General features: G+C 34.3%; 1 protein-coding gene across 6 annotated transcripts in view; it reads right to left on the reverse strand.

The window, feature by feature from the left end:
• TTC21B (tetratricopeptide repeat domain 21B) overlaps positions 1-20,988 on the reverse strand; it is a 37,899-nt gene that overhangs the window by 9,632 nt on the left and 7,279 nt on the right. For 3 of the 6 annotated variants that reach the window (XM_021528595.3, XM_085584349.1, XM_085584348.1), the window contains exons 7-25: positions 20,802-20,886; positions 19,244-19,342; positions 18,462-18,654; positions 17,469-17,566; positions 16,767-16,967; positions 14,863-14,992; positions 14,213-14,370; positions 13,095-13,319; positions 12,005-12,243; positions 11,665-11,737; positions 10,552-10,662; positions 10,045-10,183; positions 8,534-8,640; positions 7,073-7,261; positions 4,063-4,173; positions 2,820-2,901; positions 1,938-2,088; positions 1,380-1,541; positions 783-978 (exon numbers count right to left, since the gene is read on the reverse strand). In XM_021528595.3, the coding sequence (XP_021384270.1) occupies positions 783-978; positions 1,380-1,541; positions 1,938-2,088; positions 2,820-2,901; positions 4,063-4,173; positions 7,073-7,261; positions 8,534-8,640; positions 10,045-10,183; positions 10,552-10,662; positions 11,665-11,737; positions 12,005-12,243; positions 13,095-13,319; positions 14,213-14,370; positions 14,863-14,992; positions 16,767-16,967; positions 17,469-17,566; positions 18,462-18,654; positions 19,244-19,342; positions 20,802-20,886 (2,749 nt within the window). Of the gene's footprint in view, positions 1-782; positions 979-1,379; positions 1,542-1,937; positions 2,089-2,819; positions 2,902-4,062; positions 4,174-7,072; positions 7,262-8,533; positions 8,641-10,044; positions 10,184-10,551; positions 10,663-11,664; positions 11,738-12,004; positions 12,244-13,094; positions 13,320-14,212; positions 14,371-14,862; positions 14,993-16,766; positions 16,968-17,468; positions 17,567-18,461; positions 18,655-19,243; positions 19,343-20,801; positions 20,887-20,988 lie in introns of those variants that run through there. The other 3 variants (XR_014956537.1, XR_014956538.1, XR_014956540.1) reach the window with 3 other exon arrangements.

Raw genomic sequence — 20,988 nt, forward strand, 5'->3', positions numbered from 1 at the left:
GAAGAGATTAACGCTATCCTTATGCAACCCTAGAGGGAACAATAAACTGTGACACTCTTCCTGGTGGAACTGTCACCATGTGAAAGAGATGCCACCTTCACAGGGTCTCAGATCAATTCTGAGCCAGACTGGAGGCAGAGGGACCTGTAACCCTGTTTGTGATTCCTAGAACTGCCTTACACATGAGATCAGCCTTGATACACTTGCCTCAGCCAAGGTGCAGTTCAGCACACAATTAAAGAATAGTAGTGACCTATATATTTTATAGCATTCTGATGGACTAAATCTTTCTACACCTGTTGAAAGCTACTGGTAACAGGAATATCTATTATTAATCATAAAAATAATAACTACAAATAGTTATAAAAATATTGAAGATTTATAACCTAAGGATGAATTTTAATGCAACAGATAATCTTGTTCTGCAGTTTTTATTCTGTCAAATTGCCAGAAAGCACTGCATTTGATTTACATCATAAACAAACCTCAGAATTACAAAAATAAGCCCAGCAACCAAACAGCCTACTCACATTTCAGTAACTAGCAATATCAGCATTTAGTTGGGTTCTAAATTTGTAATTCAACCAAAGACTTCTAAAATATAGTTATTTCAGAAATACCTTTTTCAAATTTTGTATAAAATATTCTTTGATAGGAGAATAATCCTTAGAGCAAATAGCACTAACACGTGCCACTGTTGCTGAATGTGAACTGTAAGACTAGTTAAAAACAATGTAGTAAGTATGAAAGGGAAGAATGAGGAAATGAGACAGGTCACTAACCTCAGCCACAACTATTTCTGTGAAAGTGTTCAGTGCTTGTTCAACACTTGATTTTTGTTTGGTTGCCATGAGACAATAATTCTCCATGATTCGCAGCTGAATGTGACCCTGAATGGTTTGAGGCTTAAGCTCCTTCAGCAGGTTTCCTGCTGTTCTTACAGCCAACTGCATGGACTCCTGCTTCTCTGTCGAATTACTATTAGCAGGAAAAAAAAATATTCATAGAAGCTTATTTTTTTAATAAAGACCAGAATAATTACAAGTTAGAACTGCTCCTGTGCTAAAGACATGCCATTTTGTAGAAAAATGGCTCCAGTATATAGGCATTCTACATTGATTTTCTTCAACAAGAGCAATTCCAACCCAACAAGCTGATTGTAACACTGCAAGTGACCAGCATTCCAGAGAGTATCTTCTACATTTTCTGCTTGAGATTCACTTAATACAGTATAGAATGGCCTCTCACAATAACACAGAATGCTCAAAGCACTAGATGATCTCAAAGTTCTAGCAATTTAAATTAAGGCATATTGTCAAGGGGCAGCAGAAGGACAAGATGACAGAATAACCCAAGCAATATTTATTTAATTCACCTACCCTATGTCAGCATCGAGATTTTCAAAGACTTCTCCACCCACAGTTTCATTATCTGGGTTCAAACAAATTTCAATCATGTTGTAGACTGCATTCTGCCCCCAGTCACTGTCCTTTCGAGCTTTATTAAAATGCCGCAGTGCATCGTTTGGTTCACCTGTGTACCTGTACAAGTATAATTAAAGTACTTAAAGCCAGGCAAGTAAAATTGTTTGTTCCAAATGCCACCCAAATCCCAATAAACCCAAGTATTTAAGAACAGATGACCCATTTGCACACACTGATATTTCAAGGTTTGGACAGTACACATACTATTGCAAGGATCTTGTGTTTGCAAACTAAAAATAGTCTGACAAGTTACAAAATGTGAAGAAAAACAGAATTACATTATTGAACCTGGAAGAACATCCTGAGATATTCAGAGAAATTGAAAATATCCTTAAATCCTGACACCTTAATTAAATCAACTCAGCACCTTTAAATTATAATGGATGACAAGAAATAATTTAAATCCATACTACATAGTCAAATAAATTTTATCTTAATAATAATTGCAAGTACCAAAGATACAGTCCTTTGCAGTAGTGAAATCCTGGTTCAAGCTTTGTTCGGGAAGAATGTTTTTCAGCCATTGAAAGAAATCTTGGGACTTCTTCTAATTTCCCGGCTCTTCTTAACAGATCAATTAATCGAGAGAGGGTTGCATAGTTATCTAATTAAAAATAATTAGGAGACTGTAATTCTATTTATTTGCTATATGAATAAGAAATAATGAGCCTGCCTTGATTTTTTCACATATAAAAATGAGATATGAAGTAATACATAAGGCATATTGCACAGTAACCTCAGATACAAGAACAAAGATGTCAAGTGATACTTGCAATATCTTTATACAGGTTTTTATAGAAGTATAATTGTATTTCATTTTCAAAAGCACCCAAAACCATTTGCTGCACTCTCATTACTTCTTTCAAAGTCCATTTCATAGTCCATGGAAAAAATTTAATAGATTTTAGTAACTTTCTCTCTGGTCCCAACTTAAAAATTGCTAAAAAAAACTTACTGCTGTCCAAGACAAGTTTCCTTTATTAGTCTTCTAATAAAATATTACCTTTGTGTTCATGCACTTGACATTTTTAAGAAAGTGCTTTACAGTGAACAGGTAAATAACACCTTATTAGTATTTGGCTTAAGGTAAACTAAGCACATTACATTGCAGCAAAGTAAATTACTGCATCTACAAGAAATATTGTTTATCACATTCCCCTAAAATTTCTTTATGTTTTAATAAACGGTAATGGTCTTTGGCTTTAGTATCCATTACATTATAAATAAAACTTTTCTTTTTAATCAAGCAAAAAGTTTTTATTCAGCTATTTATTAATCTATTTTGTTAGAACTACATAGCAAAACAAATTAAAAGTATCACTGCTAAATATTCACCTGGCTTGCGTTCCAGGAGCTGCTGGAAATAAAAAACAGCTTGTTCGTAATCCTGCTTCCTGAACATGAGATCAGCCATCATCTACAGTATTGAACAATTTAGAGAAAACAAAACAAGGTATTATAAATTGTGAAAACATAAAATAAAAATTATAAATAATTGTCTCAGTTTAGGGTAGAACTGAGAGAAAACATCAATGAACTCTGGTTATGTGGAAAGCTAAAACTATAGCTTTAAAGTGCTGCAAGAGCTGCACACGAAGTAAAATCACAGACTTTTTATTACTCTCTGGAAAAGAAACACAGTATACAACACACACAGGTAATAATGAACAAGTACATGAACACCTTTTCATATAAGGTGCAAATTAAAAGGTAATTAAGTAGTCTGCCATATCTTTCAAACATGGGGTTTTTTGCATAGTTTTACTCCTAATTTTATATCCACTAACTGCAGATTATGCACATGGAAAGCAAAATTAGTTTACCATTAGGGAAAAAGAAAGATGATAGCTCACTTCAGCAGGGAAGGTAAAATGAGTTCTTTAATTTCAGTTTCTCTCCACTGATAGCTAGCTAATATAGAGTAGATTTATTATCAGATTTCAAGACTGCTATTACTTCTGTTCATACACTACAACAAATTTCAGATGCTAGATTGCTTTGAGAAAACAAATTATTCCTATCTTAAAATAACTCTGCTCCTAGTGTTACATCAAAAGTTGCTCAGACTACTGAGCTGTCTTTTAGGTCAAGAAGTATACAAGTCCTGGACAAGAACCTGCAGCTGCAATTCAAGCTATTAAGTAGGAATGTGAGTAACTAAGGCTGAATGAGGCAATAAAATTACCTTAAATACATAGTTCTTTTATCCTAGCACTTCTAAAAAAATATTTGTTTTCATATTACTGTGCTGAGAAAATAGGTTCTTCCTTGAGTATTAGCCAATTATCAATAGAACAGCACTGAGCCATACTTTATCCAATCTTACTACAACTACTTTTTCCTTTACTTCTAAAGACTCATTTTATGTTGAGGTAGAACAATGGCTATGACTGCTAGGAACTTCATATTGAAACATCAGCTGACATAAATACAAAAACAATCTGTTGCCATGGATTTTTCACTTTTTTTTTGAAATCACAAAGCTGTAGGATTTTTTAGAAGTAGTGCTTTATGAATATATCACAGTGCAGCAATAATTCAAAAAGCATTGATGCAGGATTAGTATAACTGCACATACCATCGTTGCTGCTTCATTATCTTGGTCGTTCTTCAGCAGTAAGGAGCACTGGTGTTGACCAGCATCAGTATCGTCTTGTGCAAGATATAAACGTGCAAGTTCCAACATTGCCTGTATATTAAAATATTTAACTGTATGTAATTTGAAGATGAATAAAGTTGGTTTAGTTCTGAGTATCAACCTGATATTATAGGGCTCCAGGGAAAAACTGTATCTCCACTAAACAGAGAACCTTTTCTGCTGTTTCTTATGGGCTCTTGGTCAATTAATGTAATCCATTTTCATTCCCTCACTTTTTAAAACAGAGAAAACTTTTCTTCTTTGAAGAGATATTCTAAAGGTACACTGAAAACAGGGCTGCTCAGATAGTATTGCTCTGAAGACACCAGTATTTTCGTATGAATAATGTTCTTGGAAAAGTGTAAGTGAAAGTAGCTTTAAACATATTGAAAAAAAACATATACCTCACTAACATTCACCAACTAATTCTGGAGTACAAATAAGTTCCAGAAGAAACTATTTTCTTATTTGCATTTCCAACCTACCACATCAAGACTCTGTGTGAATCCATTCCTGAGAAGCCACCACAGAGTAAATATTGACGAACTGAAATGTACACCAGCATATATTCTTAAAGCTGAAGTCCCATCATAGACTATTCTGAATAAAATGCTACAGAAAACTTTATAAACACAAGTTACCATAGATTTAATCAAGTTTCTGTTGAAGCAAACAGAAGGTAAACTGCTCACAAAGCAAAATTAGCAGTAGACATACTGTAAGTTACTCCTACTTAATTTTAAATAGTGTTTTGATTTTGTTTCCAAAAGGGAGACATTTATAATTGCATCATAATTCTTTTGCTAGTTACACTTGTGAAAGGCACTTCTGAATCAGAACAGGGTTTTGAACATCCTATTCAGAACATGCAGGCTTCTAGCTTAGTTTTTAAACTGTTTTCTCCCTACTTCCTGTTCTGTTCATACTCAAACATATACCATGTAATTCTGAAACAGAAAGGCAGGTGGGTAAGCACTGAAATGATACAGAGAATGCATGCACATCAGAACTTTAACTATGAAAGCTTTCTTTAAGCTGCTGCTCTTATGTGCACAACTCAGTGGTATACCAAAAGGCAGTGTTGGACTCAAGGAATACTTCCTGCAGGAAGCAAAACAGGCAGCTAAACTGCAGTCCTACACTAGATTCTAGTGAGCGGAAGTCGCCTCCAAATTTCCAGCTCCAACACAAACGATACTATGAAATGATGTGCATGATACAACCTGCAATCCCCTTCAAGTCTCCTTCAGGAAACTGCACTGCCTCTTACCTGATCAAGGAAACAAAGGGAAGGTACCACCTACCAGATTTCACTGTATAAAACAAAACAACACAACTCCCCTATGACATGGACTGCCATCTCTTCACATTTACCTGAATAAATAGTATTTCAATCCATTTGGCTAAAATACAGGAGATTTTGTTCTAACGAAACAATGCACAGACAATTTCAAAGGAATTTCCATTATTTCCACATATAATTTTAAGGAAAATAAACTCAGACAGTGCTGAGAGACAGATGGACTTTTAAACAGCTCAGAATAATGTTTTGTAATCTAAAATAATTAAATTCTAATTTTGTACTAGTAATGCTTTTAAAAATGAACAGAAGAAAACAAGTTCACATCTACTAAAACTATAAAAATATATTGAGCTAGTTGTGGGTAAGAAAATATTTTGCTTTCATTACTCAACAAGTGGTAGTGAGATCTTAATCAGAAATTCAGACTTATTTTCTAAAATATCACTGTATTCTGTGCTGTTAGCAAACTAGAATTAAAGCAAAAATCCCCAGTAATATCTAACAGATATGTCTACATCTTGTAACAATGGGAATCTCTCAAAAGTATGATTTTAGCAAGAACTGAAGGGAAATGCTATGCTGGTATTTCAGTACTGGTATTAAAGATAAAGTAAGGCTTTGATACTGACAAAAAAGCCACAGCTGTACCTAAACCATGACAGGGAGTCTCCTTGCTCTTAATGGGAGAACACCATTTTAAGGATGTTTTTATTCCCTTCCCAATTTATTTTTCTTCTCCACATCATTCTTAGAAGATACCTTGAGAAAAGCCTGTCTCAAGTACACTGAAGTTGTAGCTTTAAGAAAGATGTAGATTCTTAGAACCACAACACACGAGTTCAAATATTAAAATTAAGTGATGTATTTAGCAGCTTGTGCATATGACAGCTGTTCAATAACAAGCATCAAAATAAAAAGTCTTCACATACACCCAAGTATATAACATCATTATGATAGAAAATAATGGCAAATGAACAAAAATTGTATTTATTGATTTATAATTTAGGAAAACCTCACTAAAGATAACACTTAATCTTTGTGCTCATTATAACTATAAATTTCTTAGACTTTTGCTTCTCTCTCTCTCTTATCTCCAAAGCCCAGGGTTATGAAATGATAAGAAGGAAGAGGAGGATAAAAAAAAATTTGATTTTACCTGTATTCATCAACCTGTGGGAAAGAGACTGTGCAGAGAAGAGAGAAGCAATATAGTAATCCAGGTCAAGATCAGCAACATTCTGTGACTAAAATTAGAATCCTACCAAGTCCAGATAAAAGTCTAAAACTCCTAAAGTAAACACAGAAAAGATACAAACTGTACTGACCAAAATCACAGGGAGTTCATTTCAGAGGACAAGCACCAAGCAAGAGTGTTTCAATCTCCATCATTTCTGGTACCTGAAGACAGGCTCACTGTGAGTGCATGCAGACACCACTTGAGTCAGGAATTCTTGCAACAGACAGGAGTTAGCAGTGCATGCAACTATTCCTTCATGATAAGCAACGAAGGGGAGGAAGTTCAAGGTTTTATGTATATCATGAAGCAGAAATAATTGCAAATTATTCTGTTCAGTGGATAAGTGGAAAAATGTTTTGTTACATTTAAAAACTGAATGAAAAACAATGCAAAATAGAGGGAGAACTGACCTTGTTATTGGTTTCACAGTGAACAAGGGCTTCTTTGTAAAATTTAATTGCTTTTTCATAGTTTCGCTGGGCTGTTGAATGTTTTGCAATCTCAGCACAAATCTCAGCTGCTAACTGTTTCTGTGCAGGAACTGCATCTAGCTGTTCTACTTGAGCCCGTTTAAGCACTCTGCCTTGTAATTCCCGAGCCTGGTGTGAGGAAAGCAGTGAGCAGTCAAAACTTGTCAAAGGAATTAATTTCATTTATTGACTATAAAATAGTTTACTTGTCCTTTTTGAAGAGAAGGAAGCACTAATACTAATCTGTTTCTTATAGCCCGACCATTTTGCCTAGGAGGAAATTAGGACTAAAACACAAAGTAACATCTGGGGAGAACTTCCAGCATCTCTCTGAAAACCAGGGGAAGAGATCTGTTTAAGACATTTAAGTTAGTGCTGCTGAAATCAAAATGCAGATGTTTTTGTGTAAATGAATGTGGCATCAAAAGGAAAAGGAAGAGGAAACTATTTCAAAGAGAATGTGTACAAGGAAGGACATTTTTGAGGGCAGTAGTAAAAACAACAAAATAACCCCAAAAGGACAAATTTTTTGAAATGTGATACAGTGAGAAACCTGGAAGAACTAAAGAAGTAAAGAAAAGAGGGGGAATTTTGCTAAAGGAGAATTGGGGGGAGGGGGGGAAGTCAACTTTGAGAAAGACGTACATTTTAAGGAAAAGATAAGTAAGAATTTAACAAAGATAAATCTTACCAATATTGATATTTAAACTCTTCACATAGAATTACCTTTCTAAGACATCTGCAGACTTTTCTTGATGGTCAGAAGATGCTAAAAAGGCTTACCATTTCTGTTACCTTGACTTTCACAGAGTGGAGGTATAATAAATCAAAGTACTGACCACATGTGTTACTAAACCTTTTCATTGAGAAAGCATTTTCTAAGGGATTAAATCTCAAGCTTCCAACTTTATTCTTTCAAGCCTCAGTCTGAGGGATAATACTGAACTCCAGAATGAACAGATGAACAGATCTTTTTATTGCTATTTAATACTAAGACTGCTGTTCAGTACAACAAAACAACGGGTAGCCATTGAAAGCTGCTCCATTTTGCTCTGTGAATTGTTTTCAAGGCTGAGCTAAAGATATGTAATCTAGCTGCCCTCACGGCCAATTTCATTTTCACCTGATATGCTAAAACTATGCTCCACACACAAATGAAGGCAAAGTAAGACTGCAGGTTTGCAGTAAAAACCTGCATGTTTTCACATGCAAAAAGTTCAGACTGTGTAACACCTTATGTATTTTACATTTCACAGCAGTCACTGGTGCTTTATCCCCAGCATACACTCATTTTCCATATTCACACAGATATTATGGTTCAAATATGGGACAAAAATGAAACCAGAGGTAAACATGAGGATATTGCAAGTTTTCACAGGTATTTTTGGTTTTCCTCTTTACCTGTTGTAATGAAACAATAGCTCTGTCAATCGTCTCCATCTTGCTGTAAATTTTTGCCAGAAGTACCTGGTAGCGTACATCTTCCATCAGAGAAGACAACTCATTAACTGTAAGAATGACAGTAAACAAACATTATTCTTGGAGGAGCTGATCCCAGTAACGCCAAAGGAAGAAGAAACTCGCCACATCCTCCAGGAAAGAGCTTACATGAAAAATTCACAGCTCCATCTTACTTACTTAGAACTGTGATCTGACTTGGTGTGTTGCTGGAGGGCAGAGTATGTTGGCAGAAAGCAGAGTAAACATTACAGACTACAAAGTGAGATTTAAGGTCAAAGATACTGAAAGATGCAAATAGAATTTTAAAAAATTGACTGTCTGGTCTATTAGCATTTTCAGAGACATGAGAGAAAACATTTTGATGTAAGCAGACAAGAAATGAAGTAATTCCTGATATTTCTTGTCTAAATCCTCCTCAAAGTCAATGAACAATGTCCAAATTGATATAATGTGCTACTCTACTTGCAAAAAGCATGAGACTGTTCAATGAAATTTCTAGCCAGACCTCAAACTATGCTTCTTTTGCTAGAGTCTGGAACAGACATGAATACAAAAAATATTTCAGTATCTACTTAAAAGCAGCAGGCTGCGTTTGCATAATGGTTAAAATATGCATCAATTAATATTTGAAGAATTGAAGCCTTCCCTGGCTTAAATTTATTTTACTCTACTAACTATCAAGCAAGGTTTTACATTAAAATATAGACGCCACCAAAAATTTTGTTTTATCTTTATTAAAATTAAGGAGATTCTAGAATTATATTCTATCACAAAACTGGTCTTCATGCTGTAATTGTGACATGCTATTTCATATCAGAGATTAGACTGTGTAACTTAGACCATGTAAAATCATTCCCTTCAGTGTATTTCCTATATTAATTTTTTTCCCTCAAAGGATATTCTTGCATTTCCATTAAAAATTATTAAATCATTCAATAACTTTCCCAATCAGCCAAAATAAACATTTTTCTCTTAGAGAATGTGTATGTATCAAAACAAAAAACAGACATTAAAAAAAAGACTTTTTGTTTCATTTTAAGAGAGAAGGTAAGATTTTAAAGTACATCGGGCAAACTGTATTTACTGCTAATTGTTTTTCCACACTAGAAAAAACAAGCTGACTTGAGCATGACTATTAAATTAGCCAGATCCTCAAAGGCTTAACTAGGACAAGAATACAATGTTAAATCAGAGGACTTTTTCAGTAAGAAGTAAGCAAGATGGAAAACCAACATGCCCCTGCAAAGCATGAAAGTGATATAAAAAAACCTTACAGAATAGACTACTAATAATACTGCTTCTCTATTCAGACAGCCACAAAGGTTAACAAATGTAATTAATCCATTGAAAAAACAGTGCCCATGAACTCATTTACTTCTTAGAGTCATGCAGAAAACACACACAACAGTCAAAAATTGATATGTTTTCCTGTGAATTAATAACAGTCCTACCAGGCTCATGATCTAACGCTTGCTGAAGTACTTTTTCTGCCTGTTCATACTGTTTCAGTTTCATTAAAAGCTCAGCCAAATCATAGCAAAGGAAGTTCTGTTGACCACTTCTCACTGCAGCCTCATAGTAACTGATTGCCTTGAAGAAAGAAGCAAAAATTTGTGTATAATTTAAAGACAAATCTTAAAGACAACAACCTTGTAACTTAGGTATTCAATGGCGTGTTGGTTTACTTTTTTTCCACTGGAGTAGTATTAAAACATGGATTTCAGTGCAGGCCCAAACCCACTTCAAGTCACCAGAACTACAATTCAATGGATTAGAATCCACCAATGTGTGGATCATATACCAACTGTGCCTTTGGCCAGATGATCTGAAGGATATTGAAAAACTTACTTTCAAGATAAAATATCTATTTTAGCACTCTGAAATATAATACTTTTACCCAAGCAAACCCACATGCTGAAACAGTACTCAACTAATCTAATAGAGTACTTCTAGAATACCTTTGAGTAGTTATGTGTTTTGATTAGGGCTTTTCCAATTTTACTTGCTAAAGATGGATCTTTCGGATTTTTCTTCAAGGCCTGCTCGTAGACTTCTATGGCTTCATCAGGCTTCAACAGTAAAATATAAACACATATAAGTCAAAGATTAAGATAAAAGGCGTATGAAGAAAACAAAATCTGGTAACAACTCCAGGAATGACTGCCAAGCAGTACTGATTCATAAGCTACAATACTTCTGAGAGAAGAATGGTTACTATAAACCTGAAGAAAATGTAAAGCCCATGTAAATTAACATTGTCATACTAAAACAAAATATGGAGAGACATGGCAAATAAATGAGTTTGAATAAACATTCTTTTTTTGCTGCAATTTCTCTCCTACTATCTTCATTGGTTAGCAAAGAGGTAGATAGATGTAGTCGTGCTGGATCTGTTTTTCTCCTCTAGCCACGTTATAGCAGATTAAACAAATTCCACTTTGCGTGATAATTGTTCATTAAGGAGAAAACTACACACAAACTTTAATATGAAAAAAATCATTAATCATCAACAGATCTTCAAACTAGTAATGTAAATTATCAGTTGCGTGTCTTAACTCAATCTACTTTTTTACATATGAATTTAAATATGTAGGCTTCAAATTTCTATGTCCACTTGACTACTGGCAATTCTAAATAGAACTTCCAGTTCATCAAGAAAGCAAAGGATGCAAATATATAGGAACTATATAATTAAAACATTTAAGTAAAGCTATCAGCATGAAAACTAAGTTAATTGAATTATTCTAAGTTTCAGAACACTATTGTAAACATCTCCAGCTTCTCTGTGATTTCAATTTAGCTCTCACTCTAGATACCTGTTTGTCTTATGAGGCAGTGTTGCTCTAGAAAACACTCCCCCCTTGACTTTCACCAAGTAAGCTTTTAGAAGAAATGTATTTTCAACGATTTTTAACTTAAACAGTTACTCATAGTCAATATTTACTGTTTTATATCCTAAAGCAGTGTTTGTTTGACAAACATCAATCAATGAGATTGATTGCCACAATGTTTCAACTAGACAAAGTCAACAAACTACTCAAATATTCCAGTCACCTCTAGCAAGCACTCACCTCTTGAATATTCATGTATGCATCACCAAGAAGAAGCAAAGTATGAGCACTTGGCAGTTTTTCTACTAGGTCACTGGAAAGAGAAGACAAAACTTGCTCAGTATTTAACATGTCAATACTGGTATGTAAACAAGAGAAGGGCACAACAATTTTACCTTCTGCAGATTTTAGTTCTTTATTTCTCAAAATAAACCAAAAAATATCTTTTCAAAAATTACCACATTTGCTCAAATGAGTAAATTTCACTATGTATTTCTCATTTATTGCAGTAGAAAGAAAAAATGAGCTCACCACGCTATCAATAAACATCTAGAAAACTTTACACACCACAAACTTTTACCTATAGCAGGCGACAAACAACTTCTTATCTTTCCTATACTGAAGATAAATATCTGCCATTTTTTCTTTAGCTTGTACAAAGTAAGGCTGTTCAGGTGTAATATTGCGGAGCATAGTCAAGGCATGTTTCACATCTCCTTGAGCAATTGCCAGATCTGCATTTGCAATCACAACTCTTAGCTCCTCAGGTGTTCCAGAAAATTCAGTCATGGCGTCTTGGATGACTATAGCAGCTTCATGCTGCAAATAATAAAAACAATAGAATTAATTTAGTTCCTGTCATTGAACAGCCAAAAATAAAGACATCATAGCACCTATGGGCATTAAGCAAACCAACTAAAATTCACAATAAACACAAACCATAACCGTAATAAATAACCAAATAATAACCATAAATAAATAATAATATTTAACCAACAATAAATAATAAATAACCACAAACTATAACCATAATAAATAACCAAAATCATAATAAACACAAAAAACATCCACTTGATTCACCATAGTGTTTTTGATTTTTTTTAAATAAAACTCCTGTGGTATGGACTACTATAAAAAGTTATAGTACAGAAAACTACATGTGTTGCATATAAACAAGTACATGCACAAACCTCAACCAGAGAATATCTTTAGCACCTTGCTCCAACAGGTCCTACTTTGAGCAGGCTGGCCTCCAAACCACAGCACTGTATGACTTCTCTTATATTTCTATACATATGTAAGTGTCCTATTGCTTATCCAGACACAGCTGATAGGAGGGATGCTCCTACACAAAGATAAGGACACGATCCAAAACTACTGCTAATACTATTCTGACAACAAAACAGGGACCTACATCCCAGCAAATGAATGTCAACAGTGTGAAATGGTTTCTGTAGTCTCCAAACTGACCACCTGTAAAGAGTTTTTTTTGCTCTGTAAAATTTAAGGTATTTAAGTTCTCAAATCAGATATTCACATACTGGAAATTTTACTAAGCAAATCCTCCAGCTAAAAGAACTGGCTCTCTATTCTGAACTAATAGAAATGGGAATGGGAAGAGGGAATTGTTTTCAGGTGTGTTTTGTATTATAGCAGGTTTGCCATCTTACCGGTTCTCCATTCAAACGATGAGCTTCTACCAACTCTAGGAACACAGACACACGATCACTTGCATCAATTTCAATACTTTTTCCTTTTGTTTTTGAGGAAGCTGTAGGTTTTCTCATTCCAGGCAAATTCCTTGCCATCTGTAAAGTTTTAATAGCTTCTGATATTTCTCCCACCTTCTTTTGGGTTTGGGCCTTAATTAAGTGATACACAGGATGTTCTCTCACCTTAAAAAAGAATAAGATAAAGTTTCCAGATTTTACTTGATGTAAAGTATTCAAACCCCTTGCAAGATTTTATTTTTAATATTGACTTTGGTTTCTTTTTTTCCTACATAAATTCAATTTCAGAAATTTACTTACAAAAATATAAGAATTATCAGAGTATGCAAACTAGTAATTTAGTAAGTTTTTAATTACAAAGAAACTATTACAAAGGATGAGACTTTGGGACAGAACAACATTAATCACTGCTTTATTTTAAACTAGACTGAATTTTAAGGTTCTCTGAGTGTCTCCCACACTGCTGCATGCACACTTCACCAGGCTATTAATTAAAGGAAATATACAATCATTATTTGGCACAAGTTCTGTGTGCTATTCTTCATCTTCCTAAAACATACTTCACATGAAACAAAAAGTCTGTAAGAGAAATACAGCTTTGTGAAATGGCAAGGACCTCAACTAGGTAGCTAATTAGATATTAATATTCAGCTTTCTTATATCACTTGATAGAAAATAAGATGGGACATGCTTGCAAAGAAATGGTAGTTTCCAGCTAAGTGGTCTCAAGACACTTGGGCACAACTCACACCTAATGTGTGTGTGTACTGTGTCCCCAACTCTCTGTTAATCCTACATAAAGTTCCTCGGATGTCAACAAATCAAAAATCCCATACTGTAATGTGTAAGACCCATGAAGTATAACTTGTGAGGTGTTAGTTTTGTATTCATGGTCATTTCTTTGATAAATATTCAGATATCACATTCATATAAACATTTAGATATTAAATTTGTAGTGGAAGAGTTATAGAAAGTTGAACTGAAAATTATTACATACAAAAACATACAATTTCAGATGACTAATGAATAAAATTATTTAATTATTTTGTTAAACTCACCTCAAAATTATGGCTTAGACAAAGTTCCAAGGACTGAGAGCATAGCTTGATATTGTTTTGAGCCAAATACACCTGGGCCATCAGTAAGTGTGCATCTGCATAAGAAGGGTTCCTTTCCAGACAGTAATGCAGATTACTGTGAGCTGCTTCAATATCCCCTAGGAAGTGGGGAAAGGAAGGGAAAGTGAAAAAGCAGTTGATATGAAATACAGATATATATATATATATATATATGTTATAGACACACACACACACATATATATATGTTACAGACACAGCATTTTTATTTGCCACTTTTTAAAAACTAAATGTCAGCATCCAGTGACTAAACTCATATACAAGGTATTATAAGGTTATGACATGAAATCAAAAGCAGGCCAAAGGTATGATATTTTTTCATTGCTCCATCTGTAAATCATAATTCAATAAATTAACTTTTTGGCAAACAGTAGATAAAAAAATACTGTATTTATAGGTCTGTACAATTAAGATACTCTCAGGTAATGGACAAAGAAGTGAAGAGCAAATGTTCTTTGCTTATTTGTAACATTGTGTTCCGCAGTGAAAGAAAAATATTCATTATTATTTACAAGTGTGAAGTTAATTTTTTATATTAAATAAACGAAGGAGGCAGGTAATATAACTATTACCTGACAAGTACTTCACTTTTGCAATTAAAAAGACAGCTTGTTGAAGACCAGGCACAGTTTTTACAACAGTTTCAAGAACTGAAGCACAGTGCTTGAGAAGTGGTGAAGGAGACTGCCCAGGACTTGCAGGCTAGGAGCAAAAAAACAAGTAAGTAATACAAAAAGAATGCCAACAAACTAACAAAAACCAGCATTTGAGTCAACAGGTTTTAGATGTAGATTCCTTTTCAAGTCTGAGCTTCACTTTAAACTCCAATGAGCATTAGCAAAGCCGTGTTATTTTCTTCAGTCAAAGCAGCTGTTGTTGAGAAGAAATATAAAAACAAGTTTGAAGTTTAAGGGGGCAACTTCTTGGTATCAGTAGGAACACAAGGCAGTCTCACACTTCAAGGACAATAAAACACTTCAGACCTGACATACACAGAAGAATCAGGCAATATCATTTGGTTACACATTCTGAATTACCAGGTCAACTCATCCAACACGGCAGTACCATGAACTAAATTTCAAGAAAGCTGAAGTTAGAACGAATTACAAGAAGGTTGAGAAGAAAAGGTTCTGGTCCTGCCATGCCTGCCCTCATCCCACACCACAGAACATATCCATACTGCTAGCAACAAACTGAAAATAGAAGCTGAAAAACAGCTACTTTCATGCAAGCCTCAAGTACAATATACCACGTTTTAACTGCTCTTTATCAGAAACATTATTCCTTCCTTTCCCTCCATTACTTTAGCTAGTTCCTGGCATATACATTAAAAAAGGAAAAGGCAATGTAAACATCATTCTGTTCACAAATAATATGTCCACAGGACTCAAAAGTAACGTGGCAGCTTCCACCACCTAGCTAACGCCACACTTTCGAACACCATGTGGTCCTTTTTTGCAAAAGACATAAAGGAAACTTCAGCAAAAGCCTATCTTTTCTTCTGAAAAGCTTTCTATGGACAAAAACTCAGAAAAGCAGTTTGAACTCCAAATTAAAAACCATCATTGCCATTCAATATTTCTGGAACGTATCCAGGGAAATCTTCAGATAAAAGCAAAACCTCATAGAATGTCACTTCCTATCATCACCATCTGTGACATGAAAATGTCACTGCTACTGATGTTTTAGACTTTGAAATATTGTTATTTTCTTACAGATGGTGAGGCAGTCCATAAAAATGTAAAGCTACTTGTTTTCCTGTTAAGATTTTAAAACATTACATAAACATATCTATGGAAAGGTTCTATAATTAGGCTAGAAATAATGACAGGATAACAGAAGTCAGCTCCCAGCTATTTTAGAAAAATAATTTATTTAGGGAAGACACTATTTAAAGAAAACTTAAATGTGTTTCTTCTGCTTTAAAGATGTCAGGTCCCCATTAAATTTATTAAGTTTTACCTGCCTTTGTTACCAAAATTAGAGCATACAAATTCAGCCACAGAAAATTAAGCCACCCAAGTGAGATTTTTCACTGGAATGAACAATATAAAAAGTATTCCAGTTATTTTTACCAAAGAAAAAATTTATGTATATTGAAAAGATATCCTAAGCCAACAAAAATATTTAATTAATAGGGTGGTCAGTGTGAACATCCTATTTTCATAATGAGATAGCTCTAGTCACTCTATCATTACAGTTTCCTAGGAGATACTAAGACAGTGCAACTACACACACAATGCATTGAATAAATATCCCAAGTTTCCTCAGGTGTCATTACTGCTACTTGCTCACATCACAAAATGAATATTTCTATAATTAGTTTGACTAAACAGTGGTGTAATATCCCAAAACATACTCTTCAAATAAATTCACATCTTAAAAGGGAAAATTTTCTTTTTTTTTGCTTCATGCTTAACTGTTCCCAAAATGAAAAATTCCCATTCTCAGACACATGTGATCTACAGGTGCTTACCTGTGATGGACAAAAATTAAGATATTCTCTAATAATTTCTAGTAAGAAATCAGGGTTTAGTTTTTCAAAATATTCCACGCCGAGAGGAAATCCACACAAAGATGAAAAGTGAGTATCTAGAACATCATTCAATAAAGCAAAAACATCTTCTTGTCTCCTATGTTTTTTCATAGCTAGGACTGCATGCAGGAAAGATAATTCCTACAGAAAAGAAAAAAACAAACACAAAACTCCAAATATTCTGCATATTCCAGATACACTTATCTGTTACTCATGCAATACTATGTAATTATTAATGCTACCTACTTCTTTATTTTTACAGATACTCTAAGACATTTAGTATGTTGTAAAGGACACTTGATGATTACTCTATCAATTCATTAATTTAATGTGTCCAAGAACTTTTACATTTGTCTGATGACAAAATCCTGAAAATAATTAACATTTTCCCTCCCTGACATTTCAAACTTATGTTCAGAGAAAAACCACAGCTAGAAAGTGATGTTTTTGCTCTGCAAGCAAACAGCTTGGTTGCCAAGTTAAATAACACATTGACTTAAATAGAAAGAAAACCTGAAACTTAGACTTAACAGTACTCCATTAACAATGCTCTACTCAAGTGACTGAAATATAGAACGTGTACTAGAAGGCCACAGTTCAGATTGTAATCAAAGTATCTCAGTAAAGAAGGATGCCTCCTACCCCAGATTTCCCAATGGACTGCTGAATTTCATTAAGAAACTCCAACTGATGCTCTGCATCTTCTAATTGCCCTTGTATTAGCTGGCAACGGATAATTCCTGTAACACATGGAAAGACTTTACTGCAAATTCATCTTCCTAGTCAAGCACATGCTTTCTTTTCCAGAACTAATTCTTCCTCTCCTCAACCTACTCATAAAGCAGTGATAGAAAAAGAAAGAATGGATCAAGACTTATGGCAATGAAAATTTTAAATACTCAAAAAAATGATTGATACATTAATATGCTATATAGCAGTTTGAAATGGTAAATCTTCAACTGGTTCTAGACTAAGCAGAAGCATCAGAGTCTGGCTTCTAAATTCAGAAGAAGTACAAAAAGGAAAACAACCTCAAGCACACACAAAAACCATTCCCGCACTCTAAAGTTTCAATACTGTTTAGGCCATGGCACAGTCAAAGAGGAAAAAAATACAGGGAAAAATCTGACAGGCAAATATTATATATTTACACTCACTTTTCTTGACACAAATAGGACTTACTATAAAAGATGGGTTTTTTTTGGATGGAACACATACATCCAAAGTATGATGTTTTCACTTAATTATGGTTTTCAAGCTAATTTGGACAAAATAAGGACATGGACAGCTTGTTCTATCATGCCCTTGATTTTCTTATTTTTGTAATGCCCCAGAGTTCTCTAGTTCTTTGGTACTACAGAAATTAAATAATAAAGTAAGTAAAATACAGCAAAATTTCTGTTCCTACTATTTCTTTGGAAGCCCTAATTTAGAACAGGAAAGATTAATTTTTCAAAAGTCATATTCAGTAAGGAGACACTGTTGCCACAAGGAAGAAAGCACACAGTGAATCTGAAAAAAAAAAAAAACAGTGCTCCTGTTCTAATAGTTCTAGATTTTCCTAGCATCAGTAATAGGAAAATATAACCAATAAACAGTGTCTAGCAAAAATCAAAAAGAAGCATTAGACCTCACCAGTTAGTGCAGAAACACTTGTTTCATCAAGTGTCATAGCAGTCTTGTACCATTTTTGAGCTTCTTTCACTTTCCCTTGTAAAATCATTTGGTAGCCAAGTTCAGTAGCAAACTCTGCATTGTCAGGTGCCAAATCAAATGCTCTCTGTACTAAGGTTTGTGTATGCTGAAGGATGAGCTGGTTCCGGCCACACTAATGGTAAGAACAATCTTTAAGCCTTATGCTTTTCTCAGTTTTCAGATTTCATTAGACAAACATACTGAATATAGCCAGATCAGGAGAGACAACATCATCTCATGTAAGAACATATTAGTCTGTAGTAATTCTATAAGAACTGTGACATTAATGTGGGGTGGATTCAAACATAAATATACAATACCATACAATAACCAATAGTTGCTTTGAGTGCTTCTTCACAGCAATTTTTGATAAATACAGAGATCAAAGAAACCTTCACTTTCAAGGTTACCTGATTAACCTTGTCACTTTTGTACAGTAAGAAGATGGTTGGTGAACATTTGAGTGTATTTTCACTGTACCTCACTTAAAAGCAAACAATAAAAACAATTTTGGAATGAGATGTCTTAAACATTGTAATTCATGCTGAATATAAGACTTGAAAAATGTGGGTACCAAGGCTACATTAGTTAAACTATTTCAATTGTCCACAATTTTCCACTTTTTAGTAGAAATTTAACATTTGCCTACCAAAAAATAGAATAAAATCAGGGTATATATAATCAACTGTATGCTGCTTAAGGAAAAAGAAGGGCATACTCACTGTTCGACTGAAAGCTAAAGCCATTTTACAGAATAGGTCAGAATTACGTGGTTCTAATCTATCCAGTGCTTTAATCAGGTCTCCCAGTCTTGCTGAAGCCTTGGAGAAAAAACAATAATATAATAAGTAATAGAAAGAAATAAATTAGGACAGTCAAACAGTTTTCACTATAAATTGCTCATATTTTTACTATGCACTAATATCTTGAAATCTAAATTCTGAGGTTTTCAGGCTGAGGAGTTAAGACTTGAGAATTCCTATGCCTATACTTTGGAATAATAAAGTGACAAATAAAATAAAATAAAGCAGACCATGTGTCCTTTATCCACGCTTGAGCTAAATCTGGTATAACAGAGGAGTCCCAAAAAGCAAGGTAAGTCTGAGGGATCTGATCTGTGACTCCCGTTTGGGCTTCAGTGTGATACAGACACACATGCTCGAAAGCAAAGCACTTCCAAGTTTCTCAAAACACCGAAGGGGATTTTCTGGACATACAATAATAAGGTATTCAGTTTTTTAATACGATTTTAGATGCAGACATCTGAAATGTATAAATCTAAAAGACCTTGAAACTTTTCCCTAGACACAGCTCTTACTTTACATGTAACATTTTACTCCAGAATCTTTAGTTAACACTCTACGATGTCCAGCAAGGTTTCTTCCTGTATGGCTTCAACTAGAATCAGCAATTCTTACTACTTCTTCATATTTCCCATGACTGTGCACAAGACTTAAATTTGATTGTAAGGAGGCTAATGACCAAGTTCTTTGCAATAACCAAAAATGTGTTGAGCAACATAAATACCTTTTATTCTACAACTTGAAAACACCTACAACACAATGAAAACACTTTTTTTTTGCTAACTTTCCACTTAAATGATACCAGTTTTTTATACCATAATGAGAAAAAATACAGAATGAATTTTTGGTGACAATTTAGACCAGGTATTTTAGAACTTCCTGAAAATGGTGCAAATGCTGTACATACAAAATACATGCATATAGCCCTGTGAAAGAAAATGGATCTTGGGAGTAGAAGAAAAAATAGTGTAGAATACTTAAAGCTGAAAAACATCCACAATAATTGTCAAAAAATGGTGAACAAAACACTGGTGTAACAACTATGACCTGCTTCCAAAAATCTATCACTACAAGACCTCACAATTTCCCTTATTTCAATTAATAAAATATTTTAAAATAATGAACGGCTTACAACAACTTATGAATGTATCAGAAAAGCATTAATACAAAAAAGATCACTTTGATGATTCAAATCAAAATCATTCACTCAGCTGCACAGATCAGATTTCAGTTTGGCTTGACACCTGTTCTCTGGAAAGATGAAGGTTAAAAGTTCTCATTTGCTTCACATCCAGAAAACACCCCAGCAATAATCTAGAGTAGCCACTCAAATCAGAACAGGTGAATGTATCTCCTGCAGATTAGTGCAGCACAGGACCAGCCAAAGTATATGAGAATACATTAAGAAGACAGCCTTTGTAGGACTAGATGCCACATGCCCTATGTTGTGCTCAACATTCTGCTAATAAATACTCACCTCAGATATATTTCCTCCCCTGCACAGATGATGCAGGGCCTCCATTCTTATGGCTTCTAAGTTGAGGGGATCTTTCTGCAATAGTCTAAAGCCAAACAAAAGGTGAATGTAAAGAAACCAAACACTTGCTCAATCATCTATTTTATCCTAAAACAGGAATAGGATAACTTGTATTTTATAGCCATTT

Source organism: Lonchura striata, chromosome 7, assembly GCF_050655825.1.
Source record: "Lonchura striata isolate lonStrDom1 chromosome 7, ASM5065582v1, whole genome shotgun sequence".
Taxonomy (NCBI): domain Eukaryota; kingdom Metazoa; phylum Chordata; class Aves; order Passeriformes; family Estrildidae; genus Lonchura; species Lonchura striata.